At 43.5% G+C, this 26,864-nt stretch overlaps 1 protein-coding gene across 1 annotated transcript in view; it reads right to left on the minus strand.

Moving 5' to 3' along the window:
- The window catches only part of LOC126169519 (synaptic vesicular amine transporter), an 848,981-nt gene that overhangs the window by 157,079 nt on the left and 665,038 nt on the right, over positions 1 to 26,864 (minus strand). Inside the window, exon 3 of the mRNA XM_049920648.1 lies at positions 11,470 to 11,664. Within this exon, the coding sequence (XP_049776605.1) occupies positions 11,470 to 11,664 (195 nt within the window). The remainder of the gene's footprint in view (positions 1 to 11,469; positions 11,665 to 26,864) is intronic.

Consider the following 26,864-nt stretch of genomic DNA (forward strand, 5'->3'; position numbering starts at 1 on the left):
GATATACGTAGGAGGGAGCAATATACTGCTTGACTCTTCGGTGAAGGTATGTTCTCGAAACTTTGACAAAAGCCCGTACCGAGCTACTGAGCGTCTCTCCTGCAGAGTCTTCCACTGGAGTTTATCTATCATCTCCGTAACGCTTTCGCGATTACTAAATGATCCTGTAACGAAGCGCGCTGCTCTCCGTTGGATCTTCTCTATGTCTTGTATCAACCCTATCTGGTACGGATCCCACACTGCTGAGCAGTATTCAAGCAGTGGGCGAACAAGCGTACTGTAACCTACTTCCTTTGTTTTTGGATTGCATTTCCTTAGGATTCTTCCAATGAATCTCAGTCTGGCATCTGCTTTACCGACAATCAACATTATATGATCATTCCATTTTAAATCACTCCTAATGCGTACTCCCAGATAATTTATGGTATTAACTGCTTCCAGTTGCTGACCTGCTATTTTGTAGCTAAATGATAAAGGATCTATCTTTCTGTGTATTCGCAGCACATTACACTTGTCTACATTGAGATTCAGTTGCCATTCCCTGCACCATGCGTCAATTCGCTGCAGATCCTCCTGCATTTCAGTACAATTTTCCATTGTTACAACCTCTCGATACACCACAGCATCATCTGCAAAAAGCCTCAGTGAACTTCCGATGTCATCCACCAGGTCATTTATGTATATTGTGAATAGCAACGGTCCTATGACACTCCCCTGCGGCACACCTGAAATTACTCTCACTTCGGAAGACTTCTCTCCATTGAGAACAACATGCTGCGTCCTGTTATCTAGGAACTCCTCAATCCAATCACACAATTGGTCTGATAGTCCATATGCTCTTACTTTGTTCAATAAACGACTGTGGGGAACCGTATCGAACGCCTTGCGGAAGTCAAGAAACACGGCATCTACCTGTGAACCCGTGTCTATGGCCCTCTGAGTCTCGTGGACGAATAGCTAGACGAGTTTCGTTCTTTGTAGTTATTTCGTTTGATTCTTATTTCGTGGGATATTTGCCCCAGACACTATCAATGGACCACCATGTATGTGCCAACTAGCTCCGCAGATGACGAAGAGATTGAACAAATATATGATGAGATAAAAGAAATTATTCAGATAGTGAAGGGAGGCGAAAATTTAATAGTCATGGGGGACTGGAATTCGACAGTAGGAAAAGGAAGAGAAGGAAAAGCAGTAGTTGAATATGGAATGGGAGTAAGGAATGAAAGAGCAAGCCGCCTGCAGCATAACTTAATCGTAACTGACACTTGGTTTAAGAATCATGAAAGAAGGTTGTATACGTGGAAGAGGCCTGGAGACACTGGAAGATTTCAGATATATTATATAATTGGGACACAGACATTTAGGAACGAGATTTTAAATTGTAAGGCGTTTCCAGGGGCAGATGTGAACTCTGACCACAATCTATTGGTTATGAACTGTAGATTAAAACTAAAAAAAGTGCAAAAAGGAGAAAATTTAAGACGATTGGACGTGGATAAACTGAAAGAACTAAAGGTTGTAGAGAGCTTCAGAGAGAGCATTAGGGAACGATTGACAAGAACGGGGGAAAGAAATAAAGTAGAAGAAGAATGGGTAGCTTTGAGAGATGAAATAGTGAAGGCAACAGAGGATTAAGTAGGTAGAAAGATGAGGGCTAGTAGAAATACTTGGGTAACATAAGAGCTATCGAATTTAATTGATGAAAGTATTAAATATAAAATTGCAGTAAATAAATCAGGCAAAAAGGAATACAAATGTCTCAAAAACGAGATCAACAGGAAGTGCAAAATCGCTAAGCAGGAATGGCTAGAGGATAAATGTAAGAATGTAGAGGCATATATCACTAGGGATAAGATAGATACTGCCGGCCGAAGTGGCCGTGCGGTTAAAGGCGCTGCAGTCTGGAACCGCAAGACCGCTACGGTCGCAGGTTCGAATCCTGCCTCGGGCATGGTTGTTTGTGATGTCCTTAGGTTAGTTAGGTTTAACTAGTTCTAAGTTCTAGGGGACTAATGACCTCAGCAGTTGAGTCCCATAGTGCTCAGAGCCATTTGAACCATTTTAAGATAGATACTGCTTATAGGGAAATTAAAGAGGCCTTTGGAGAAAAGAGAATCACTTGCATGAATACCAAGAGCTCAGATGGAAAACCACTATAAGCAAAGAAGGGAAAGCAGAAAAGTGGAAGGATTATATAAAGGGACTATACAAGCACGATGTAGTTGAGAGCAATATTATGGAGGTTATGGAGACGGAAGAGGACGTAGATGAAATGGGAGATATAATGCTGCGCGAACAGCTTCACAGAGCACTGAAAGACCTAAGTCGAAACAAGGCCCCGGGAGTAGACATGATACCATTAGAACTACTGATGATCTTGGGAGAGCCAGCCATGACAAAACTCTACCATCTCGATAGCAAGATGTTTCAGACAGGTGAAATACCCTTAGACTTCAAGAAGAATATAATAATTCCAATCCCAAGGAAAGCAGGTATTGGCAGGTGTGAAAATTACAGAACTGTCAATTTACTTAGTCACAGCTGGAAAATACTAACACGAAGTCCTTACAAACGAATGGAAAAACTGGTAGAAGACGTCCTCGTGGAAGAGTAGTTTAGATTCTGTAGAAATGATGGAACACATGAGGGAATACTGACCGTACGATTTATCTTAGAAGATAGATTAAGGAAAGGGAAACCTACTTTTTTGGCATTTGTAGACTTCGAGAAGGCTTTTGACAATGTTGACTGGAATACTCCCTTTCAAATTTTGAAGGTGGCAGGGGTAAAATACAGGGAGCGAAAGGCTATTTACAATTTGTACAGAAGCCAGATGGCAGTTATAAGAGTCGATGTTATTCAATATATATACTGAGCAAGCAGTAAAGGAAGCAAAAGTAAAATTTGGAGTAGGAATTAAAATCCATGGAGAAGAAATCAAAACTTTGAGATTTTCCGATGACATTGTAATTCTGTCAGAGACAGAAAAGGACCTGGAAGAGCAGTTGAACGGAATGGACAGTGTCTTGAAAGGAGGATATAAGACGAACATCAACAAAAGCAAAAGGAGGATAATGGAATGTAGTCGAATTAAATCATGTGATGCTGAAGGAATTAAGTTGGGATGACACACTTATACATGGAAGAATCCTGGAGATACTAGCAGGTATCAGATAGATTATATAATTTTAAGACAGAGATTTAGGAACCAGGTTTTAAATTGTAAGACATTTCCAGGGGCAGATGTGGACTCTGACCACAGTCGATTGGTTATGAACTGTAGATTAAAACTGAAGAAACTGCAAAAAGGTGGGAATTTAAGGAGATGGGATTTGGATAAACTGAAAGAACCAGAGGTTGTACAGAGTTTCAGGGAGAGCATAAGGGAACAATTGACAGGAATGGGGGAAACAAAAACAGTAGAAGAAGAATGGGTAGCTCTGAGGGATGAAGTAGTGAAGGCAGCAGAGGATCAAGTAGGTAGAAAGACGAGGGCTAGTAGAAATCCTTGGGTAACAGAAGAAATATTGAATTTAATTGATGAAAGGAGAAAATTTAAAAATGCAGTAAATGAAACAGGCAAAAAGAAATACAAACGTCTCAAAAACGAGATCAACAGGAAGTGCAAAATGTCCAAGCAGGGATGGCTAGAGGACAAATGTAAGGATGTAGAGGCTTATCTCACTAGGGGCAAAATAGCTACGGCCTACAGGAAAATTAAAGAGACCTTTGGAGAAAAGAGAGCCACTTGTATGAATATCAAGAGCTCAGATGGAAACCCAGTTCTAAGCAAAGAAGGGAAAGCAGAAAGGTGGAAGGAGTATATAGAGGGTCTATATAAGGGCGATGTACTTGAGGACAATATTATAGAAATGGAAGAGGATGTAGATGAAGATGAAATGGTGGAGACGATACTGCGTGATGAGTTTGACAGAGCTCTGAAAGACCTAAGTCGAAACAAGGCCCCAGGAGTTGACAACATTCCATTAGAACTATTGACGGCCTTGGGAGAGCCAGTCCTGACAAAACTCTACCATCTGGTGTCCAAGATGTAGGAGACAGGCGAAATACCCTCAGACCTCAAGAAGAACATTATAATTCCAATCCCAAAGAAAGCAGGTGTTGACAGATGTGAAAATTACCGAACTATCAGTCTAATAATTCACAGCTGCAAAATACTAACACGAATTCTTTACAGACGAATGGAAACACTGGTAGAAGCAGACCTCGGGGAAGGTCAGTTTGGATTGCGTAGAAATGCTGGAACACGTGAGGCAATACTGACCTTACGACTTATCTTAGAAGAAAGATTAAGGAAAGGCAAACCTACGTTTCTAGCATTTGTGGACTTAGAGAAAGCTTTTGACAATGTTGACTGGAATACTCTCTCTAAAATTCTGAAGGTGGCAGGGGTAAAATACAGGGAGCGAAAGGCTATTTACAATTTGTACAGAAACCAGATGGCAGTTATAAGAGTCGAGGGGCACGAACGGGAAGCAGTGGTTGGGAAGGGAGTGAGACAGGGATGTAGCCTATCCCAGATGTTATTCAATCTGTATATTGAGCAAGCAGTAAAGGAAACAAAAGAAAAATTTGGTGTAGGTATTAAAACGCATGGAGGAGAAATAAAAACTTTGAGATTTGCCGATGACATTGTAATTCTGTCAGAGACAGCAAAGGACTTGGAAGAGCAGTTGAACGGAATGGACAGTGTCTTGAAAGGAGGATATAAGATGAACATCAACAAAAGCAAAAGGAGGATAATGGAATGTAGTCGAATTAAGTCGGGTGATGCTGAGGGAATTAGATTAGGAAATGACACACTTAAAGTAGTAAAGGAGTTTTGCTGTTTGGGGAGCAAAATAACTGATGATGATCGAAGTAGAGAGGATACAAAATGTAGACTAGCAATGGCAAGGAAAGCGTTTCTGAAGAAGGAAAGTTTGTTAACATCGGGTATAGATTTAAGTGTCAAGAAGTCTTTTCTGAAAGCATTTGTATGGAGTGTAGCCATGTATGGAAGTGAAACATGGACGATTAATAGTTTAGACAAGAAGAGAATAGAAGCTTTCGAAATGTGGTGCTACAGAAGAATGCTGCAGATTAGATGGTTAGATCACATAACTAATGAGGATGTATTGAATAGAATTGGAGAGAGGAGGAGTTTGTGGCACAACTTGTCTAGAAGAAAGGATCGGTTGGTAGGACATGTTCTTAGGCATCAAGGGATTACCAGTTTAGTATTGTAGGGCAGCATGGAGGGTAAAAATTGTAGAGGGAAACCAAGAGATGATTAAACTAAGACGTTCAGAAGGATGTAGGTTGCAGTAGTTACTGGGAGATGAAGAAGCCTGCAGAGGATAGAATAGCATGGAGAGCTGCATCAAGCCAGTCTCTGGACTGAAACCACAACAACAACAGACCTCAAGCTGGACAACTTTATACTCCGTTTTCCGATTTCCTACTTTTCGTTTGTTTATGAAAATTCGGATATATGTTTTCCCTCATATCAATAATAAAATTTTTCTTAATCACCCTAATTGTTTACAAGAAAATAAATCTTGTTTTGCCTAATTATTCCTCACTCTGGCCACTTTTGTATCCCATTTGTCTATTTAACCACTCTTCGTTTGGCTATGAAAATTCGGACAAACCCATTGTGTAATTTATAGCTAGCTTTCTTTTCTCTCCGCTCAAGAATTTCACAAAACTCACGTATATTGAAATAGAATTGTAAGTCCTTAGGATTCTCCTGCACTCGTGAATTAGACTGCAGTTGGCAACAGATTGGAAGCCTTTGCCAGTACTGGAAACAAGGAACCACGTCTGATTACAGTTGTTGGCTGTTAAGGTGTACATCAGGTGGTGGCTATCCGTTGAAACTGCGTATAACTTGGAACGCTATGAGCGTGAAAAAATGGCGGTCCCTGGAGAAGGGACGCAGCGAGTCCCTAGATGTATGCCCACTTTGCAAGTAGTGGCGCAATGCTTTATGGGGCGGCGAGACGTCCTGCAGTCGCGCGGGGCAGGTGGCTAACGACTGCTGAGTCTGCGCAGCGCGGCTGGTGTTTAATGGTCTGCAACGGTGGCTGAAGGGGTGTGGGTGGGGGGGGGGGGGGGGGATTGCGGCGATACCATCGGGCCGACAGCTCAGCAGTGGACCGCGCTGGGCCATCATACCAGACACCAAGCCACATCATCTGCCTTTCCGCACAAACTTTCGGCCTCTATATCTACACCCATACTCCGCAAGCCACCGTGTGGTGTGTGGCGATGGGTACTTTGCGTATAACTGTTATTTTCCGCTTTTCTGTTAAAATAGTGAATGTTCTGTTAAAGTAGTGATTCTTTGCGATTACGTATTGAAGGAGGAGGGTAGAGAAAAGAATGGAAGGAAAAGGAAATGAAAGAGATTGTTGATATCAGCTGCATCATGACTTTGTGCAGCATCAGCGGCGATGCATGAAAATGTGTGACAGACCGGGGTTCGAACCAGGGATCTCCTGTTTATTAGGCAATTGCTTGAAGCACTACGCCACCCTGACACTGCGCGTACTATCGCGCCACGCTTCTCAGCCCACACGCTTTTCCACCTACCGCCACCCGTCTGCAGTCATGGCTACTCAGAGATTGCTGCAGGAGTTTGGGCTTAACTGTGCATCCACACTGAATGTGGTGACTTCGTCACCCATTAAGGCGAATCAGTTACATGAATGTCTTTTCTTTCGGACATGTCCAGTCGTGTCAGACCTGGATAGTCGCCGGCCAGTGTGGCCGAGCGGTTCTAGGCGCTTCAGTCTGGAACCGCGTGACCGCTACGGTCGCAGGTTCGAATCCTGCCTCAGGCATGGACGTCTGTGATGTCCTTAGGTTAGTTAGTTTTAAGTAGTTCTAAGTTGTAGGGGACTGATGACCTCAGATGTTGAGTCCCATAGTGGTCAGAGCCATTTGGACCTGGATAGTCACAGGGGGGAATATTGACATGCGAGTTTATTGGAATGGGGCAGGATAGTTGGTCTACTGCAGGATGGCCTATCGCTCTGCGGCTCATAAAGGCATGCTGCTTCAAAACTAAGGCGTACATGGAACCAGTGGAGATGGTTGGTTGTTTGGGGAAGGAGACCAGACAGCGTGGTCATCGGTCTCATCGGATTAGGGAAGGATGGTGAAGGAAGTCGGTCGTGCCCTTTCAGAGGCACCATCCCGGCATTTGCCTGGAGTGATTTAGGGAAATCATGGAAAACGTAAATCAGGATGGCCGGACGCGGGACTGAGCCGTCGTCCTCCCGAATGCGAGTCCAGTGTCTAACCACTGCGCCACCTCGCTCGGTCCCACTGGAGAGAAGATGTCCGTACACAGCGCCGGCAGGGTACTGGAAGACACAATGTGACCACACCGCGAGATGACCAACTTGTCCACTTGGCTGTAACGGACAGAACTGCTTCTTCCACAGTGTTGGCGTGACGTTGGAGCACTGCAACAGGTGTGGACATGCCTTTGTCGACGGTTCGACACATTCCTCTGCAGGATGAACTGGTGGTACGCCTTCCATTGCGGCGGATTCCACTGATCAGAACCCACCAATGTTGGAGACTGCAATGGGGATGGGAACTCCGAAGCTAGTGTGCTGAGTGGCAAAACGTAGTGGTTTTGGGTGGGTCCTGCTTCAACTTGTCCTACAGTCATGGCCGCGAACATGTTCGACGCCTACACGGTGAACGCAGTTGGGCAGATTGTATTATTGAGCGGCATAGTGGACGAATGCCAAGTGTGTTGGTTTGGGGCGTCATTGCCTATAACACGCGATCTCGCGTCTTGTGTCTTGAGGTCAACGAGAACAGCTAGTGCAGTGTCAGGGAGGCTTTACAGGCCGGGATGCTGATGTTTTTTTTGCTGAGATGAAGTTCTGAACGCACTACAAACGGAATCTCCATTAAAATCTCGAAAAGACACGTTTGGACGTTCCGCCACTCGGAAGGCGCTAGCGACTCCTGGAATTCAGGTACATAGACTAATTTAATTTTAAAAAAATTAAAAAAAAACCATCCTAAATAAATAAATGAAGGAAAATAAAAATATACATACAAAAAAACGCAAAAAACAGAAAATGCAATAAAATAAACTAAAAAAACAAACATCCATACACAACTACTTTCGTTTTCATCGCTACTCTATATGTTCTTCTCCCCTACTTTCTTCCTTTCCTACATCCTTGTAGTAATAGGATAGTTGTTTTGGGATAGGCGTAGGTCTGAAGAGGAGAATTTTATTTTATTTTATTTTATTCCTTTTGTTAGGACACAAGTGGCGGTGGCAAGTAGATATTTGTGTAGTTTCCCTTTCCTGTCCAGGGACGGAAAAAAAGTAAAAAGAAAAGAAAAAGCGGAATATCCATATTCAAACCTCCCTCATAAAAAAAACCCTGGAAAACAAGAGATTAAGAGATTCTGGGTTCGAGTCCTGGTCTGTCACATATTTTCTCTCGACTCTGATTTCGCGTAAAGTCTCGATTCAACTGACATCGTCAATTCATTTCCTTTCCTTTTCTTTCCTTTCTCCCTCCTCCTTTTAGTTTACGTGTGTCCGAAAGAACAGACATCACGTATTCATATAGCTTTGTGAGTAGGCTTTCACGAAGTAATTGGCGTCAATCTCCAGTTATCCGTAAATTCCGATTTGTCCCCATTTCTGTGACGCCCTGCTGTAAGTCAAACAACCCTACCATCATTCGTGTAGCCATTCTTAGTATGCATTCAGTATCTCCTGTTAGTAGTATTTGATATACGTCCCACATGCTGGAGCAGTATACTAAGACGGAAAGATGAGACACACAGGTGTCTTGTAAGCATCTCTTTTGCCGACTAAATATCAGTATCCTAGGAATGAACTGAAGTCACTCACTTGCTTTACATATGACTAAGCCCACGTGACCATTTGTTTTCAGATCAATTTAAATTGTAATACCTAGGTATTTATATGAGTACAGTGATTCAAAATATGAGTGAGTGATGCCCAGTCAGTAGGATGCTACTCTTTTGCGTTTTTCAATGTGCACGATTTTACATTTCTGTGTATCTGAAGCAAGTTGTCAATCTTTACACGACGTTGAAAGGTTGGAAAGACCTGACTGTATATTTGTGCAGCTTTTTAGACGGTGCTTCCAGATAACTGTCTCATCTCCATAAAAAAATCTGAGGTTGCTATAATACACAACATGCACACCAACGGTCCCAGCACACGTCCCTGAGGTACGCCTTTTTTCGATGACGCTTTCTACTTTTTTTCGATGACGCTTCATCGAAGATAATATGTTTGTCCTCCCTACCAAGAAATCATAAATAATAAATTTTGTTTCGTAACGCATGTAGTGCTACTTTTGTTAAATAAACTTTGGTGTGGTAGCTAGACAAATTCTTTTCGCGAGAGAAATATATAATTTTGAAATCGGAGGGTCTAGGCTAGCTCCAATTCCAATAAGTTTAACAATCTTTGTTACGACAACTGCTTCGGCTTTTTTCCATTCTCAAGTAACCTGCGAATAACGTTGATGAAATTATCTGGACATATTTTTGTTATCCATCAGAATAACTATACATCGGAAGAGTACCTTGGTACTTATATCTACTTCGATTTGATATCCATATTGTGTCTATAGTAAACTGTTATTGTCTAATTCGTAGAGATTACGTGACATGCAGTGATTATAAATGTATGGAGAACGTTTTGTCACTTATTTGTTGGTTAATTTACTATAAATTACGATTTGAAATTTATTTGACAGTTCGTTTCTCTGATGATACATGGTTACAAAGTGTAGTTAGCTAGCCAACAATAATGCTACGTTTCACAGCAAAATCCAATCGGTGAAATATAACTGCCGAAACAGAATCCGTAACAGAGAATATTAAACTTATTGCAGCTAATCTGGAGCTTTTCTTTTTCAAAATATATTACGATGTGTACCGCACTGTGGGCTCAGTGCAACGAAAAACAGAATGTACATTATTTTAATTTACGACATAAATTTGTGCACAAGGTCTGCAGCCATTATGTGAGTAAGTGAGCACTGCTATTAACAAGAATCCAAGTGTTAGTGTTTTTGTTAGGGGTTTAGGGCATAATCTACCATAATAATACGAGGCGTGTTTTTTAAGTAAGTACCGTTTTGGAATTTAAAAAAAGACGTTCTATGATATCTCAATAATTTTACTTTTACATGAAAGCCTGTACCTTAATCTACTTTTCTACATAATTTCCGTCGATATTGAGGCACTTGTACCAGTTTCTGAATACCCTCCTCATTGAAGTCTGCCGCCTGCATCACCACTGTTTTGACTTCGTCATCGTCTTGAAAACGCTGACCGCCCAGGTGTTTCTTCAAGTGCAGAAACAGATGGTAGTCACTGGGCGCAAGATCGGGGCTGTACGGAGGATGATCTACAGTTTCCCATCGAAAAGCCGGGCAGTGTCTTGCAGCAAAACGATGCCCTTGCTCAACTTCCATGGACTGTTGCTTTGATTCTGATGTTTCATCGCCCGTAACAGTTCGGCTTAAGAAATCATCATCGTCGTTGTGGTACCGCTCAAGGAAAGACAATGCACTGTCTAAACGTTTGATTTTGTGCACATCCGTCAACGTTTTCTGTACCCAACGTGAGCACAATTTTCGGTCATTCAAGTGCTCGGTCACAATGCCATACAAAACACTAAGAAAAACATTAGGAAAGTCATCCCGCAAGGAGGAAATCGTAAAGCGTCTGTTTTCTCTAATTTTACTGTCCACTTCATTAACGACAGAAGGACGCCCACACCGTTATTCATCACGCACATTTGTGCGGCCATCTTTAACTGCTCTCACCCACTTTCTTACCAATCCATCACTCATAATGTTTTCTCCGTAAACTGCACAGATCTCACGATGAATATCGATCGCTTTTAGGCCTTTAGCACTAAGACATCTTATAACAGCCCATACTTCACAGTCGGCGGGACTCACGATTATCGGAGGCATCTTAAACACTCAGTACACAACGTAAACAAGGAAGAATCAGACTGTAATAGCATCAGTGCGTAGATTAAGGTATTGAGATATCTTAGCACGTGTTTGTTTAATTTAAAAACGGTATTTACTTAAAAAACACGCCTCGTATCAGAGAAATACTTAATACAGAGCATCCTACCAAGTTATGTGCCTAATTACGTAATAAAATTCACGTAGCTATCTTTTAATTTTAGTGTAACAAATTCTGGAGTGTATAAAAATACAGCATTGACACTTCGTATTTTCTACACTAGTGAAAATATGTAAAATTATTATCTATAACGGGTGGACGAATTTCCTGCATCCACCAGCATGGAAGGAAGAAGAAATAGCTTGCTGTAAATGTGAAGTGTACGCAGGACTGAGGCTTTAGTTGTGTGCACCTTGCACGAACTTGTTTCTACTTGTCGAGGCAGTGGTGTACCTGCGTCCGGGGAGACGGTCGTGTGGTCGGTGAGGAACTCGAGCCGGGCCTGGTCTTCAGTGGAGTCCGTGGGGGCGGCGGTGGTGGGGGCGGCGGTGGTTGGTGGGGGCGGCGGGGTCGGCTCCGCACTGTCCACGGCGCCGTGGCTCTCGTTGGGGTGGCGGATGTCGTACAGGAACTCCGGGATGATGGGCACTGCAACACAAACAGCCGCACCTCGTACAGCGCCATTCCTTCCGTCCCGCTGTGCAAAACACCCTGCCGCTGACGCAGCGGGTGAAATGACCTGGCGGTGGCGGGGCGGCTGCAGCGTCGCTGGAATCTGAAAACCTCTTCTGCTGTACATCTACCGTGGATCACTGATATAAACAGGGTTTTAGAGACCCCATTTGAAAGCTGCCGCTACCTTATAGTTTTACCTGTGAGTGCGTATTAGTTTATAACTCCGGTGTTAATGCTATGAAGATATTCTCTTTTCTATGAAATTTGAGCCATCAAAGACCAACAATGAGGTAGTAAACAAACCTCCATACTACAGCGGAAGAACAAAGTGGTCTTTAAAATATACACTACTGGCCATTAAAATTGCAACACCAGGAAGAAATGCAGATGATAAACGGGTATTCATTGGACAAATATATTATACCTGAACTGACATGTGATTACATTTTTACGCAGTTTGGGTGCATAGATCCTGAGAAATCAGTACCCAAAACAACCACCTCAGGCCGTAATAACGGCCTTGATACGCCTGGGCATTGAGTCAAACAGAGCTTGGATGGCGTGTACAGGTACAGCTGCCCATGCAGCTTCAACACGATACCACAGTTCATCAAGAGTAGTGACTAGCGTATTGTGACGAGCCAGTTGCTCGGCCACCATTGACCAGACGTTTTCAATTGGTGAGTGATCTGGAGAATGTGCTGGCCAGGGCAGCAGTCGAACATTTTCTGTATCCAGAAAGGCCCGTACAGGACCTGCAACATGCGGTCGTGCATTATCCTGCTGAAATGTAGGGTTTCGCAGGGATCGAATGAAGGGTAGAACCACGGGTCGTAACACATCTGAAATGTAACGTCCACTGTTCAAAGTGCCGTCAAAGCGAACAAGAGGTGACTGAGACGTGTAACCAATGGCACCCGATACCATCACGCCAGGTGATACGCCAGTATGGCGATGACGAATACACGCTTTCAATGTGCGTTCACTGCGACGTCGCCAAACACGGATGCGACCATCATGATGCTGTAAACGGAACCTGGATTCATCCGAAAAAAATGACGTTTTGCCATTCGAGCACCGAGGTTCGCCGTTGAGTTCACCATCGTAGGCGCTCCTGTGTGTGATGCAGCGTCAAGGGTAACCGCAGCCATTGTCTCGAACTGTCCGTGCAGTTGGTTGTTGTGTTGCAAACGTCCCCATCTGTTGACTCAGGGATTGAGAGATTGCTGCACGATCTGTTACAGCCATGCGGATAAGATACCTGTCATCTCGACTGCTAGTGATACGAGGCCCTTGGGATCCAACATGGCATACCGTATTACTCTCCTGAACCCACCGATTCCATATTCTGCTAACAGTCATTGGATCTCGACCAATGCGATACGATAAACCGCAATCGCGATAGGCTACAATCGGAAACGTGATGGTACGCATTTCTCCTCCTTACTCGAGGCATCACAACAACGTTTCATCAGGCAAGGCCGGTCAACTGGTGTTTGTGTATGAGAAATCGGTTGGAAACTTTCCTTATGTCAGCACGTTTTAGGTGTCGCCACCGGCGGCAATCTTGTGTGAATGCTCTGAAAAGCTAATCATTTGCATATCACAGCATCTTCTTCCTATCGGTTAAATTTCGCGTCTGTAGCACGTCATCTTCGTGATGTAGCAATTTTAATGGCCAGTAGTGTAGCAAATGATGATAAATTTCAACTAAGATCTTCAACTATCCTAACACATAGGACAGAGCAGTGCCTGTGTTGTCCGAAGGAACATTGCATAGTTTTTCTTAATAAAATGTGCACTACTATTCCGCAGTTTATTCGCCCATCCCAGGCCCTCGACTCTCAATGAATATGTCATTCCTGGACGGAAATATACGGAATGCACGAGTGATCGTTATGACACAAGGACGACGACATCTGGAAGTTTGGGTCTGGCCGCGATTTGTGCACGGTTAGCCGAAGCGGTTAAGGTGACCGCTCGCGAATAGCGGGAAATCCGGTTTCGAGTCCCGGTTTGGCACAAACTTTCACTGTCGTCATTCCAATACACAGCCGAAGGTGGTCCGTAGTCGCAACTCCAAATACGAGTACATTTCCTGCATATCCTAATAAAACTTATCAGTATAATACGATATTGCAGTGCCTATGTTTGTAAAACGTACCATCCAATATTTCTTCGGACATGCATGACACATGGATGACGACATATGGAAGTTTGAGCCTGGTCATGAGGTGTACGCGGATGGCTGAAATGGTTAATGCGACCGCTCCGGTATATCAGGAAATCCAGATTCGAGTACCGGTTCGGTACAAATTTATGGTGTCGTGATTCCATTCTACAGTTGAAGATTGCCAATATTCGCAACTGCGAATACATTTCCGGTCTATCAGTTTGAGTACATCCCTCCTCGCAGGAGAGACACCTGCAATACAGGTGCAACTGCACATGGTACATTCTGACGTGTATCCAAAAAAGAATGATGCACTTGAAACCAACCTCTCGCGTATTCATTGCTGCAACAAGTGTTCTGTAGTTCACTGCGACTTGTAGTTTCCTTATTCAGCTGAAAATTGTACATAAAATCGAAGACAGTTTTTAGAAAGAATAATTCTGCTCAAGAGAGTAAGTTTGAATTAACAGGGACTCGTACGTGGTGCTTGGATGATGATGATGATGTTTGGTGTGTGAGACGCTCAACTGCGCGGTTATCAGCACCCGTACAAATTCCCAACCTTTGCTCAGTCGAATCTCGTCACTTTCATGAATGCTTATGAAATGATGAGGACAACACAAACACCCAGTCATCTCGAGGCAGGTGAAAATCCTTGACCCCGCCGGGAATCGAACCCGGGATCCCGTGCTCGGGAAGCGATGGTGCTTGGAGGAACATTGCAATGAGCACATGTCCAAATGAGCACTGTAAAACGACTTCGTCATAAAAATAATTCGTGACTGATTTGATCCTATATTCAGTTATTACAGCTCATGAATAATATATACAAATATCCTCAAGCAACCCGCTTGGCAGTATTGTATCACCCATTTAAAAATATGGAATGTTAAAGACGACCGACAAGCTCGGATGACTCAATGGAAAGTAGACACTGATACTCGCGTATTGAAAGAAAGATGCGAAGCAAATGAGGAGCTAACCTTGCCTTATATGAGCAACTGCAAAGCACGTCTCGGAAATGGACCTGAAAATCACGCAATACAGAAATACGTCAATACAGTACAAGCAAGTAACAATCTCGTCGAAACTTCCTGTCAGATTAAAACTGTGCGCCGGACTGAGACTCGAACTCGGGACCTTTGTCAAGATGTTTCATATCACTGCACATCCGCTTCAGAGTAAAAATGTCATTCTGGAAACATCCTCCAGGCTGTACCACGTGATTGCAAAATTCTTTCTATCAGGAGTGATAGTTTTACAAGGTTCGCAGGAGACCTTCGTGAAATTTTGAATATAGGAGAGGAGGTATTGGTGGAGGTGTCGCTGTGAGAATGGGTCTTGAGTCGTGCGTGACTAGCTGAGTCGGTAGTGCACTTCCTAGCGAAAGGCAAAGGTCCAGAACTCGCGTCTCACTCCGGCACACACTTTTAATTTGTTTCACATCAGCGCACTCGCCCCTGCTCAGTGAAAATTTCATTCTGATACAGTTTCATCAATAATCATGGACGATGTAGCTTCGAAATGGCATTATCAATAATAAACAAGACACAGGTCCATAATTTGTAAACCATAAGCAGGCAGCGCGATGTTCATGTTTTCAAGCTGAGAAAAAGAGTAGATGTAGAATGACTGACTGCAAAGCAGTCTGACTGCCTGACTAAACTCCATGCTCAAAGTACTGCTTAAACACATGCTTTTCACTACTTAACCAAAAATAAGGCTAGTGTAGAAGACGGAAAATGGACTAAAGAGTATCTAGGTTATATGAGCGCTTCGTAAATCGCTTGCTAATGCATAACAACAGACAGCTTTCACATTACTGACAGGTTCTTACCGTCGTATACATGGTGAATCAGAGCTCCACAAAAAGATTAAATAAATTACCGAAAATCTAAATCTATACGGCAGATTGGTATTTGAGCCACTGTCATCTCACTGTGAGTCCAGTGCCTTACCACTACATCACATTGCTTGCCTTATTTAGATTCCTGGCGTCGTCGCACTTACGAGACGTAAAGGAATGGACAAGGTTAGTGGATGTGGACCGTATTATAAAAGGTATTTAGTACTGGACGATGCACCAACAGATGCCATTTCACCCTTGGTTTCCAAACTCTGTGCTCAAGGGAAACGAAATTGCTACTATTAACAGACTAAGATCATGTCAATTGAATACTAATAAAATTACTACATTTCCTAAGACTGGTATTCTCTACAAGCTGTAGTACCTGCCTCAATGAGAGGAAATTAAACATATACTGATGGGAAAAAACGGAAATGAAGTCCCATGCTTCTTTACAGACCGTAGGTGAACGATGCGGGAGACCCGCACCGCTTTACTAGGCAAGGTCCTAGTGGAGGGGGTTTGCCATTGCCTTCCTCCGACCGTGAGGGGGATGAATGATGATGACGAAGACGACACAACAACACCCAGTCATCTCGAGGCAGGAAAAATCCCTGACGCCGCCGGGAAACGAACCCGAGACCCTGTGCTAGGGAAGCGAGAACGCTACCGCGAGACCACGAGCAGCGGACACGTATACAGATAGAATGTGATAAATAAAATCATTTAAGAACAACTATACTACCATTAAGAATTAAAGATTATTTCTCCTTAGAGAGCTCTTAGTTCCTTAGACACGTTCGTTGCGTATTTGTCATATCACCCATCTTTGTAAAAGGGAACTTCAAAATTTGAGGAGCTTATATACACGGATGAGCCAAAGACATTGGTGCACCTGCCTAATATCGTGTAGGGCCCCCGCAAACACGCAGAACCGCCTCAATACGACGTGGCATGGACTAGACTAATGTCTGAAGTAGTGCTGGAAGAAACTGACACCATGAATCCTGAGCAATGACCTCAGCAGCTTGGTCCCATAGAAATTTACCACTTCCAAGAGTTATGCAGGACTGTTCACAAATCCGTAAGAGTACAACACGGTGGAGATCTCTTCCGGACAGTACGTTGCAAGGCATCTCAGATACACTCAATAATTTCATGTCTGGGGTGTTTGGCGGCCAGTGGAAGTGTTTAAACTCAGAAGAGTGTCCCTGGAGACACTCTGTAGCAGTTCTGAAGTGTGGGGTGTTGCATTGTCCTCCTGGAATTGCCCAAGTTCGTCGGAATACACGATGGACACGAATGGATGTAGGTGATGAGACAGGACGCTTACGTACGTGTCACCTGTCAGTGCCGTGTCTAGACGTACAAGCGATGCCATATCACTCCAGCTGCACACGTCCCACACCATTACAGACCCACCACCACCTTGAACAATCCCTTGCTTACATGCAGGGTCCATTGATTCATGAAGTTGTTTCCATACCCGTACAGGTCCACCCGCTCGATGCAATTTGAAATGAGACTCTTCCAACCAAGCAACATGTTTCCAATTATCGACAGTCCAATGTCGATGCTGAAGGGACCAGGTGAGGCGTAAAGCTTTGTGTCGTGCAGTCACCAAGGGTACACGAGTCTAGTTTCGTTGAATGCTTCGCTCGCTGACACTTCTTGATTGTCCAGCGTTGAAATCTCCAACAATTTACGGAAAGGTTGCACTTCCGTCAGGTTGAACGATTGTCTTCAGTCGCCGTCTGTCCCGTTCTTGCAGCATCTTTTCCGACCACAGCGATGTCGGAGATCTGATATTTTACAGATTCCTGGATTTGGCGCTTCAGTGTATATATAGTTGGATTTCATATTAAAACTATGTGGCTTTTATTGTAATTGTGTAGTGGGACAAATGTACTATGTAATCCGCTCATTTATGTTGTACATTTTGTTACGAAGGTAGACAAGTGCATTGTTCCTATCATTATGTGACATAATCGTATATGGTGGCACGGGCTTTGCCTGAAACCAATAACAATAAATAAAAAGACCTTTCTCCAGCATTTTAAATTACCTGGTTATTAGCAACAACAAGTAATATACTGGATGTATCGGAACTACATGGATAACATTTCAGAGATTTTTCTAGAATATTTTCTGTAGAATATTTTATGAGTGGGTTTACATAAAGGACTCGTGATCTCTAGTATTTCGATTAATATCTGCAAATAATGCCGCTGCGTTCCGACAGCATGCCTCCAACATCAACTGCCCTTCTGTGAATACGTCACATAATCACTGTGTATAAACTTTGAGAAGGCTAGTGGGAAGACAAATCCGAGAGCATCCAGAGAGGTCACATAAGAAATTGCACTCCTCCGGGTCAAAAAACCATAGAAAATCAGCCAGAACCAAATACACAAAATAATCCGTTCACTCCTGTGCACTTTCAACTTCAGAGTATGTTTCCAGTTGCCACGCTATTTCACTTGCACACTGTGATACACCTGTAATCCGTACCAAAGAAGAAATATGCCTGCAAGAAACCCTGAACGTGTACTGTTCTTGCTGCTCAGTGGTCTTAGCCTGGGACGACATGTCTAACTTAATTATTGAAGTGTCCACGTAATTCCTCATTAAATTCGACTGCATTCCATTATTCTTGATTCATTCTTTATGATATTCATACTACAACCTGTTTTCAAGAGACTGTCCTTGTCAGTCAACCGATCTTCCAAGTCTTTTACCGTCTTTAGAAAATGTACCCATAGGTTATAATTAAAGTGCAGCCGCTGACGAAGATCCAACGCGGGCTGTACGAGGTGCATTCAAGTTCTAAGGCCTCCGATTTTTTTTTCTAATTAACTACTCACCCGAAATCGATGAAACTGGCGTTACTTCTCGACGTAACCGCCCTGCAGACGTACACATTTTTCACAACGCTGACGCCATGATTCCATGGCAGCGGCGAAGGCTTCTTTAGGAGTCTGTATTGACCACTGCAAAATCCCTGAGGCAATAACAGCACGGCTGGTGAATGTGCGGCCACGGAGAGTGTCTTTCATTGTTGGAAAAAGCCAAAAGTCACTAGGAGCCAGGTCAGGTGAGTAGGGAGCATGAGGAATCACTTCAAAGTTGTTATCACGAAGAAACTATTGTGTAACGTTAGCTCGATGTGCGGGTGCGTTGTCTTGGTGAAACAGCACACGCGCAGCCCTTCCCAGACGTTTTTGTTGCAGTGCAGGAAGGGATTTGTTCTTCAAAACATTTTCGTAGGATGCACCTGTTACCGTAGTGCCCTTTGGAACGCAATGGGTAAGGATTACGCCCTTGCTGTCCCAGAACATGGACACCATCATTTTTTCAGCACTAGCGGTTACCCGAAATTTTTTTGGTGGCAGTGAATCTGTGTGCTTCCATTGAGCTGATTGGCGCTTTGTTTCTGGATGGCATGCACGTCTCATCTATTGTCACAACCGACGAAAAGAAAGTCCCATTCATGCTGTCGTTGCGTGTCAACATTGCTTGGCAACATGCCACACGGGCAGCCGTGTGGTCGTCTGTCAGCATTCGTGGCACCCACCTGGATGACACTTTTCGCATTTTCAGGTCGTCATGCAGGATTGTGTGCACAGAACCCACAGAAATGGCAACTCTGGAGGCGATCTGTTCAACAGTCATTCGGCAATCCCCCAAAACAATTCTCTCCACTTTCTCGATCATGTCGTCAGACCGGCTTGTGCGAGCCCGAGGTTGTTTCGGTTTGTTGTCACACGATGTTCTGCCTTCATTAAACTGTCGCACCCACGAACGCACTTTCGACACATCCATAACTCCATCACCACATGTCTCCTTCAACTGCCGATGAATTTCAGTTGGTTTCACACCACGCAACTTCAGAAAACGAATGATTGCACGCTGTTCAAATAAGGAAAACGTTGCCATTTTAAGTATTTAAAACAGTTCTCATTCTCGTCGCTGGCGGTAAAATTCCATCTGCCATACGGTGCTGCCATCTCTGGGACGTATTGACAATGAACGCGGCCTCATTTTAAAACAATGCGCATGTTTCTACCTCGGCCTTAGAACTTGAATGCACCTCGTAATTATCGTGTAGCACAGAAACTTGGTATATATGCCAATACGATAAATCGGAACCGAAAAGCTAGAGATATAATTAGTTCTAATTTTGACCACCAGGTGCTAATCTGGCGCTGTACACAGTTTGCTCGATGGTATCACATCCACGCTGTCGTTTTACAAGCTATAACGTGAGTGAACAGTATGGCTACCTGACGGAGGGATTGTGCACTGTTAATGAAACTGTTTTACGTGAACGGCAACAGTTACAGCACTGCGTTAAGAGAATGTCGCCGACTGATCTCATGAAATGACATAAAGAAGATAGGTATGAAGTCCGAAAACATGAGTGAATTTGTGTGGCACCTGGAAGAGGAAGCCGTCCTATTCTGATAGAAGTTATCGGTGAGCTTGCTTTTGCTGCAACTGACCATGCAGCGATTGCCCTAGGTAGCGCTGGTGCTGGTGCAGCTTTACGAAAATTGTACAGCCCATGATCAACAATGCGGAAAATTGTGATCTGTTTTATGCAGGTACCCGTACAAGATTCAGGCACGGAAGCAACTGAAACTTCATGATCCGCAGCACAGGTTAGCTGCGCGGCTGTCCCCGTCGGAGGTTCGAGTCCTCCCTCGGGCATGGGTGTGTATGTTGCCCGTAGAATAAATCAGTTTAAGTTAGATTAGGTAGTATGTAAGCCTAGGGACCGATGACCTGAGCAGTTTACTCCAATAGGAACTTACCACAATTTTCCAATTTTTCTGGCACGAATCAAAGCTGATGAGATGTAGCCTGGCAATATGTAATGTGTAATGTGTAATGACGAGGCACATATCTACACTACAAGGTGCTGTAAATATGCAGAACTTCCGAATTTGGGATACTGTTAAACTGCGTGTTGTGCACGAAGAGTCATTGCATTCGCCGTATGCGCTGTGTGGTGTGGATTCAGTTGTACCTTTATTCTCGGTCCGCTCTCCTTTGATTAGAATCAACCAGAGAGCCTCTCACGTGGGCAGTGACGTCTGCACGTTATGGTTCAAATGGCTCTAAGCGCTATGAGACTTAACATCTAAGGTCATCAGTCCCTAGAACTTAGAACTACTTAAACGTAACTAACCTGAGGACATCACACACATCCACGACCGAGGCAGGATTCGAACCTGCGACCGTAGCAGCAGCGCGGTTCCGGACTGAAGCGCCTAGAACCGCTCGGCCACAACGGCCGGCTCTGCACGTTATCGAAACCTCTTTGTACAGCATGTGATTCCTGGTTTGGAAGAGCGCAACAGCGTGGAAACCATAGTTTTCATGCAAGGTGCGCCGACATCTCGTATAGCTCGCCCAGCGACAGCTCTGCTGAATGCAGTCTATCACGAACGTTTTGTCTCCAGTGACGTTTGCACGTTATGGTTCAAATGGCTCTGAGCACTATGGGGCTTAACATCTGAGGTCATCAGTCCCGTAGAACTTAGAACTACTTAAACCTAACTAACCTGAGGACATCACACACATCCACGACCGAGGCAGGATTCGAACCTGCGACCGTAGCAGCAGCGCGGTTCCGGACTGAAGCGCCTAGAACCGCTCGGTCACAACGGCCGGCTCTGCACGTTATCGAAACCTCTTTGTACAGCATGTGATTCCTGGTTTGGAAGAGCGCAACAGCGTGGAAACCACAGTTTTCATGCGAGGTGGGCCCACATCTCATATAGCTCGCTCAATGAAAGCTCTGCTGAATGCAGTCTATCACGAACGTTTTGTCTCCAGAGGTTTCTACATGGCCTGCAAAATCACCTCATCTGAATTCATGTGACTTTTGACTCTGGGGATATCAAAAATTACGCGCTCGGTCTCTACCTGATCTGAATGCCAACAGGAACGCGTTGTTCACATTCCAATGGAACTGAGGCGAACAACTGCTCCCATGCTCATACTGAACAAATTATGTGACAGCTAATATTAAAATCAATATTAAGCTTTCCTCACTTGTCTGACCTTTTCTGCCCCTGTCCCGCTCCTAATCCATTACATGCGGAAACATTTCTATAACTCTTTCTTGCGTTCACAGCGCTAGATTTACACCTGGTGGTCAGAATTAGAATTTATTTATTTTTCTACTATAAATCGGTTCCTTTAGCATATCTGCCAAATTTCGGTGCCACACAATAATTATAGCCCACACTGAACCTCTGTGAGTAGCTGCACTTTGAGTATAGCCTTCCAGTAAAATATTAAAACTCCTTGTATTTCTTCTTCTTCCTCTACTGTAATTCATTTTTCAAATTCCTCCTTGGTTTCATTTACTACTTGGATGGGTGAGTAGCTAACGAGATTTCCTGATTATCGAGACATGGCTGTTACGGTTGAGCTTCGGAAATAATAGCCAGTTGATGTACAGGGTGTTACAAAAAGGTACGGCCAAACTTTCAGAGAACATTCCTCACACACAAATAAAGAAAAGATGTTATGTGGACATGTGTCCGGAAATGCTTAATTTCCATGTTAGAGGTCATTTTAGTTTCGTCAGTATGCTATGTGGAGCACGTTATCATGATATCGTACGGGATACTCTACCTGTGCTGCTAGAACATGTGCCTTTACAATTACGACACAACATGTGGTTCATGCACGATGGAGCTCCTGCACATTTCAGCCGAAGTGTTCGTACGCTTCTCAACAACAGATTTGGCGACCGATGGATTGGTAGAGGCGGACCAATTCCATGGCCTCCACGCTCTCCTGACCTCAACCCTCTTGACTTTCATTTATGGGGGCATTTAAAAGCTCTTGTCTACGCAACCCCGGTACCAAATGTAGAGACTCTTCGTGCTCGTATTGTGGACGGCTGTGATACAATACGCCATTCTCCAGAGCTGCTTCAGCGCATCAGGGATACCATGCGACGTAGGGTGGATGCATGTATCCTCGCTAACGGAGGACATTTTGAACATTTCCTGTAACAAAGTGTTTGAAGTCACGCTGGTACGTTCTGTTGCTGTGTGTTTCCATTCCATGATTAATGTGATTTGAAGAGAAGTAATAAAATGAGCTCTAACATGGAAAGTAAGCGTTTCCGGACACATGTCCGCATCACATATTTTCTTTCTTTGTGTGTGACGAATGTTTCCTGAAAGTTTGGCCGTACCTTTTTGTAACACCCCGTATAGTGTAGGTTATTTCAGCCTAGTCTGGTGGGAATCGATTCGGCTACGGATGCTAGCATTCCTGCGTGGAGGAGGAATGTGAACACGGTATACACGATCACAAACATTCGTTCGCGTGGTATTCGCCGTCGCTGTGACGTGTTCTTGCCACGACATGTGGCGCGCCGAACAGCTGGCGGCTTGCTGTCTCGGCTGCACTGCACCACCCTTTGCGAAGAACCGGCACCAGTCTGTGTGCAGAACGGCGTTCCTGGCGCGCCAGTGAGGCGCCGCCGCATTCCACGCCGTTCCGCTCGCGGCGACTGGCGCCAGCCGCACCTGCCAGGCACAGCTCCTGAAGACATGCCTCTGACACCGAAACGCCGCTGCAGCGCGTAGCTCATTATTTGCTCGAAAGTGGAATGCCAACTTCGGAGAAAGCTGCATTATGTGTGCAATAACCCTCTTCTCGTGCCTGTTAGCTGCGTGAACTTACAGATTCGTGTCAGACCCGTCGTTCACACGCTGAGAGGCCTTTGCGACTCTTGCTTTATTGTGACGCCCAAAGAAATAGAGGTTTTAATATTGTCGCAGAAGAAGCTGAGTAACACTGTCACTGTGATGAGCGGTTACGCTAGTAGACTGTTGCATAGAGGGTCGTGAGTTCAAAACTCACCTGAAATGTAAAATTTTAATTTCTATATTTTGTTAGGGGACATCCTAGAAGTATCCACAAATATCAAGAATGATTGTACTGGAGTGTTCTGGCCTGAGGCAGTTCGCTCCGCGCTCTTGTATGTGCAAGTGGTGAATAAACCTTCGTTAAGTGAAGTTAGTGTCCGTCATTCATCTAAGTACAAATGGTTCAAATGGCTCTGAGCACTATGGGACTCAACATCTTAGGTCATAAGTCCCCTAGAACGTGGAACTACTTAAACCTAACTAACCTAAGGACATCACACACACCCATGCCCGAGGCAGGATTCGAACCTGCGACCGTAGCAGTCCCCCGGTTCCAGACTGCAGCGCCAGAACCGCTAGACCACCTTCTTCTACGCGACAATATAATTAATAAAACTGAGTGTGATTTTTTTTGTTGGGTGTTAACTTACTAAGTCAAGGTACTCGAAAATGTGCACAACTATTTACTATGTGTCCTTGAGAAGAGAGATAAAGTCGGAAATTGTATCTAGTTCTACGTTCATATGCCGTGTGTGGCGGAAGATAAAGCCAATGTATGATAGGTTTTCGATCATCTGGCTGTGGAAATCATGAACGTAGCAACGATGCTTTAATAGTTAAGTGATGTTTTTCTCATAAAGCCAACTAATAGTCCTTAAGAAGAGGACTTCGGTGATTCAACGACTGTTAGGCCGTCGGCACAAGGACGAGGCAGCAACCGATGACGTGTACCCGCAAGTGATATCCCACGTCACACGACACGAACTGGTTGACGTGATTTTGCGCTCTCAGCGCATTCCATCGACGGTTGTCGGATATTTGGCACGCAAACCATACAGTTAATTCACAAAAATAGATGTGCGTAGAATTCGTATCTTAGCTCTACTAAAGCGAACATTTCCTCTCCTGATCGTATGCTACTCATGTTGATCTCTCTATATTATACATAAATAAAATTCAAAAGTCCAGAACTTGTAATAACACAAAAACGGAAGATACATTTCCACTCAGGAAAGACATCAGCTTATAGAAGTTCAGCAAATCAAAGACACCCACTTCTAGAAGAGAGCGCATTCATATTTACGTAACATCAAATATGACAGAAATTATTTTTGTTAATTTCATATGAAACTCCATTGTCCGAAATGTTACTGGGTCTTAATTAGATAATAAATCATAATAAGGACGACATCGTTTTATGAATCTTAAGGGGCTCCGGAAAGGCTCAAAATCATGAAAAGTTCAATTTTTACTTTTTTGCGTTTTCTGAATCTGCATACTATTACCTTTTAATAGATATATAACTTATTCAATTCCGAAGACTACAACTATTTTTAAATTTTTTTTTGAAATGTGTTCTACATGGGCGTGACCCACTGTGGCGCTGTTAAACTGCTGTCAAATGGTGTTATTATTAACGTCCGTGTTCATCAGGTACATTTTAGTGATGTGAGATAAAGTATGTGTGTGGCTAAACCTATTTTCAGAGACTTAGCAGCACCTGAACTGTTGAAAAAGTGTATTCACGGAAAAACTCAAAACCCCAATGAAAGTGTAAATAGTGTTATATGGTCGAGAATCCCCAAGACTGTATTTGTTGGAATAGAAACACTTCACTTTGGTGTGTATGATGCTGTTGCGGCTTTCAATGATGGCAACATTGTAAGGTGCAAGGTATTTAGAAATATGGGAATGAAGATAGGTTGTTTTAGACAAGGAACGCCTTCGGGCTGCAGACAGGGCTGTAAAGAGTCTAGAAATACAAGCAAGAGTAAACAGGAGGAGGAACAAGAGGAAGCTGGAGGAGGAGTTTGCAGAGGATGAAGATAATCCATCCTATGGACCTGGAATGCACTAAAAAGTTAATCCAATCTTTGTCGCTCGATTCCCAAAACTTTTATTTTCTCATACTAATTACATGTTTTTTAAGGATCTTCCAAACATATTTGTTTCAAACTTTCAGTAAATGTTACACAGTACCTTCTGCATAATTTAACACAGCCTTTTTCCAAAAAACTGTATATTTTTGAATATATAAATAAAAAATTGCAAAAAAAATGTTGTGAATTTTCATTACAATTGAAAAAAATCATCTTTAATAACTGAACTAAAATTTTGTAAAATCCCTGTGTTAAGTTGTAGCCCATATTCCAATAAATAATCTGTAAAAAGTTCAACTTCCTACCTCAAATACTTTGTGAGGAAAGATGTAATTTATAAGCGTTATTTTAACATTGCAAGTATAGGGCGTTCCGGAGCCCCTTAAATGGGTCGTTGCTTTAAAATGGCTTACTCTCATTAGGCACGAGCTATAACGTGAATGTAACTAAATATGAAAATTGTTTAACCACCAATATGACTTTCCCAGTCATTTTATTCTGCGTCTGCATCTACAATTATAGTCTGCAAACCACTGTGAGGTGCATGGCGGAGGGTATGTCTCATTGTACCAGTTATTAGGGTTTTTTCCTGTTCCGTTCACGCATGGTGCGCAAGTAGAAAGGTTGTTTCAATTCCTCTGTTCATGCGGTAATTATTCTAATCTTATCCTCACAATCCCTATGTGAGCAATACGTAGGGTTTGTAGTATATTATTAATCATTTAAAGCCTGTCCTTGAAACTTTGTTAACAGACTTTCTCGGGGTTTATTACAACAACTTGTACCAATACATATTCGTAGGGTGTAACGCATAATATAAAATCCATCGAGTATCGATTTCTGCTGACAAAACAAGCACAGTATGGCTTCTCGCTTTCTGCTTGTGACGTAGGGAGCGTTCTTGCTTCGTATTGGCTCTACTTTACGTGGGACTTTGCCGAAATATCGCAGAACTTATTATGTGTTTCATGTGACGAAATGGCTTCTCAACAATAGATAGCAGGAAGTGACGTCACAAAACTCTTAGAGAGCCACGTCAACGTTAGCTAACTCGTCCCGTGTGCTGACAGCTTCAGTGTTTGTAAAACAGCGCATAAGGTAATCATTCCAATAACTGAGGTGATATGTTCTGTTGCGTGTATGGAATCTTAGTTAGCTTCCTTTTCACCGATAGCTTTAATATAGCCACAAGCAGGCACTTGTTAATTATCTATATTACTAGCCAACTAAAACCATCACCCGGGCCGGCTGGTGTGGCCGAGCGGCTCTAGGCGCTTCAGACTGGAACCGCGCGACCGCTACGGTCGCAGGTTCGAATCTTGCCTGGGGCATGGATGTGTTAGTTAGGTTTAAGTAGTTCTAAGTTGTAGGGGACT

The sequence above is a fragment of the Schistocerca cancellata genome, chromosome 1 (assembly GCF_023864275.1).
Source record: "Schistocerca cancellata isolate TAMUIC-IGC-003103 chromosome 1, iqSchCanc2.1, whole genome shotgun sequence".
Classification (NCBI taxonomy): Eukaryota; Metazoa; Arthropoda; class Insecta; order Orthoptera; family Acrididae; genus Schistocerca; species Schistocerca cancellata.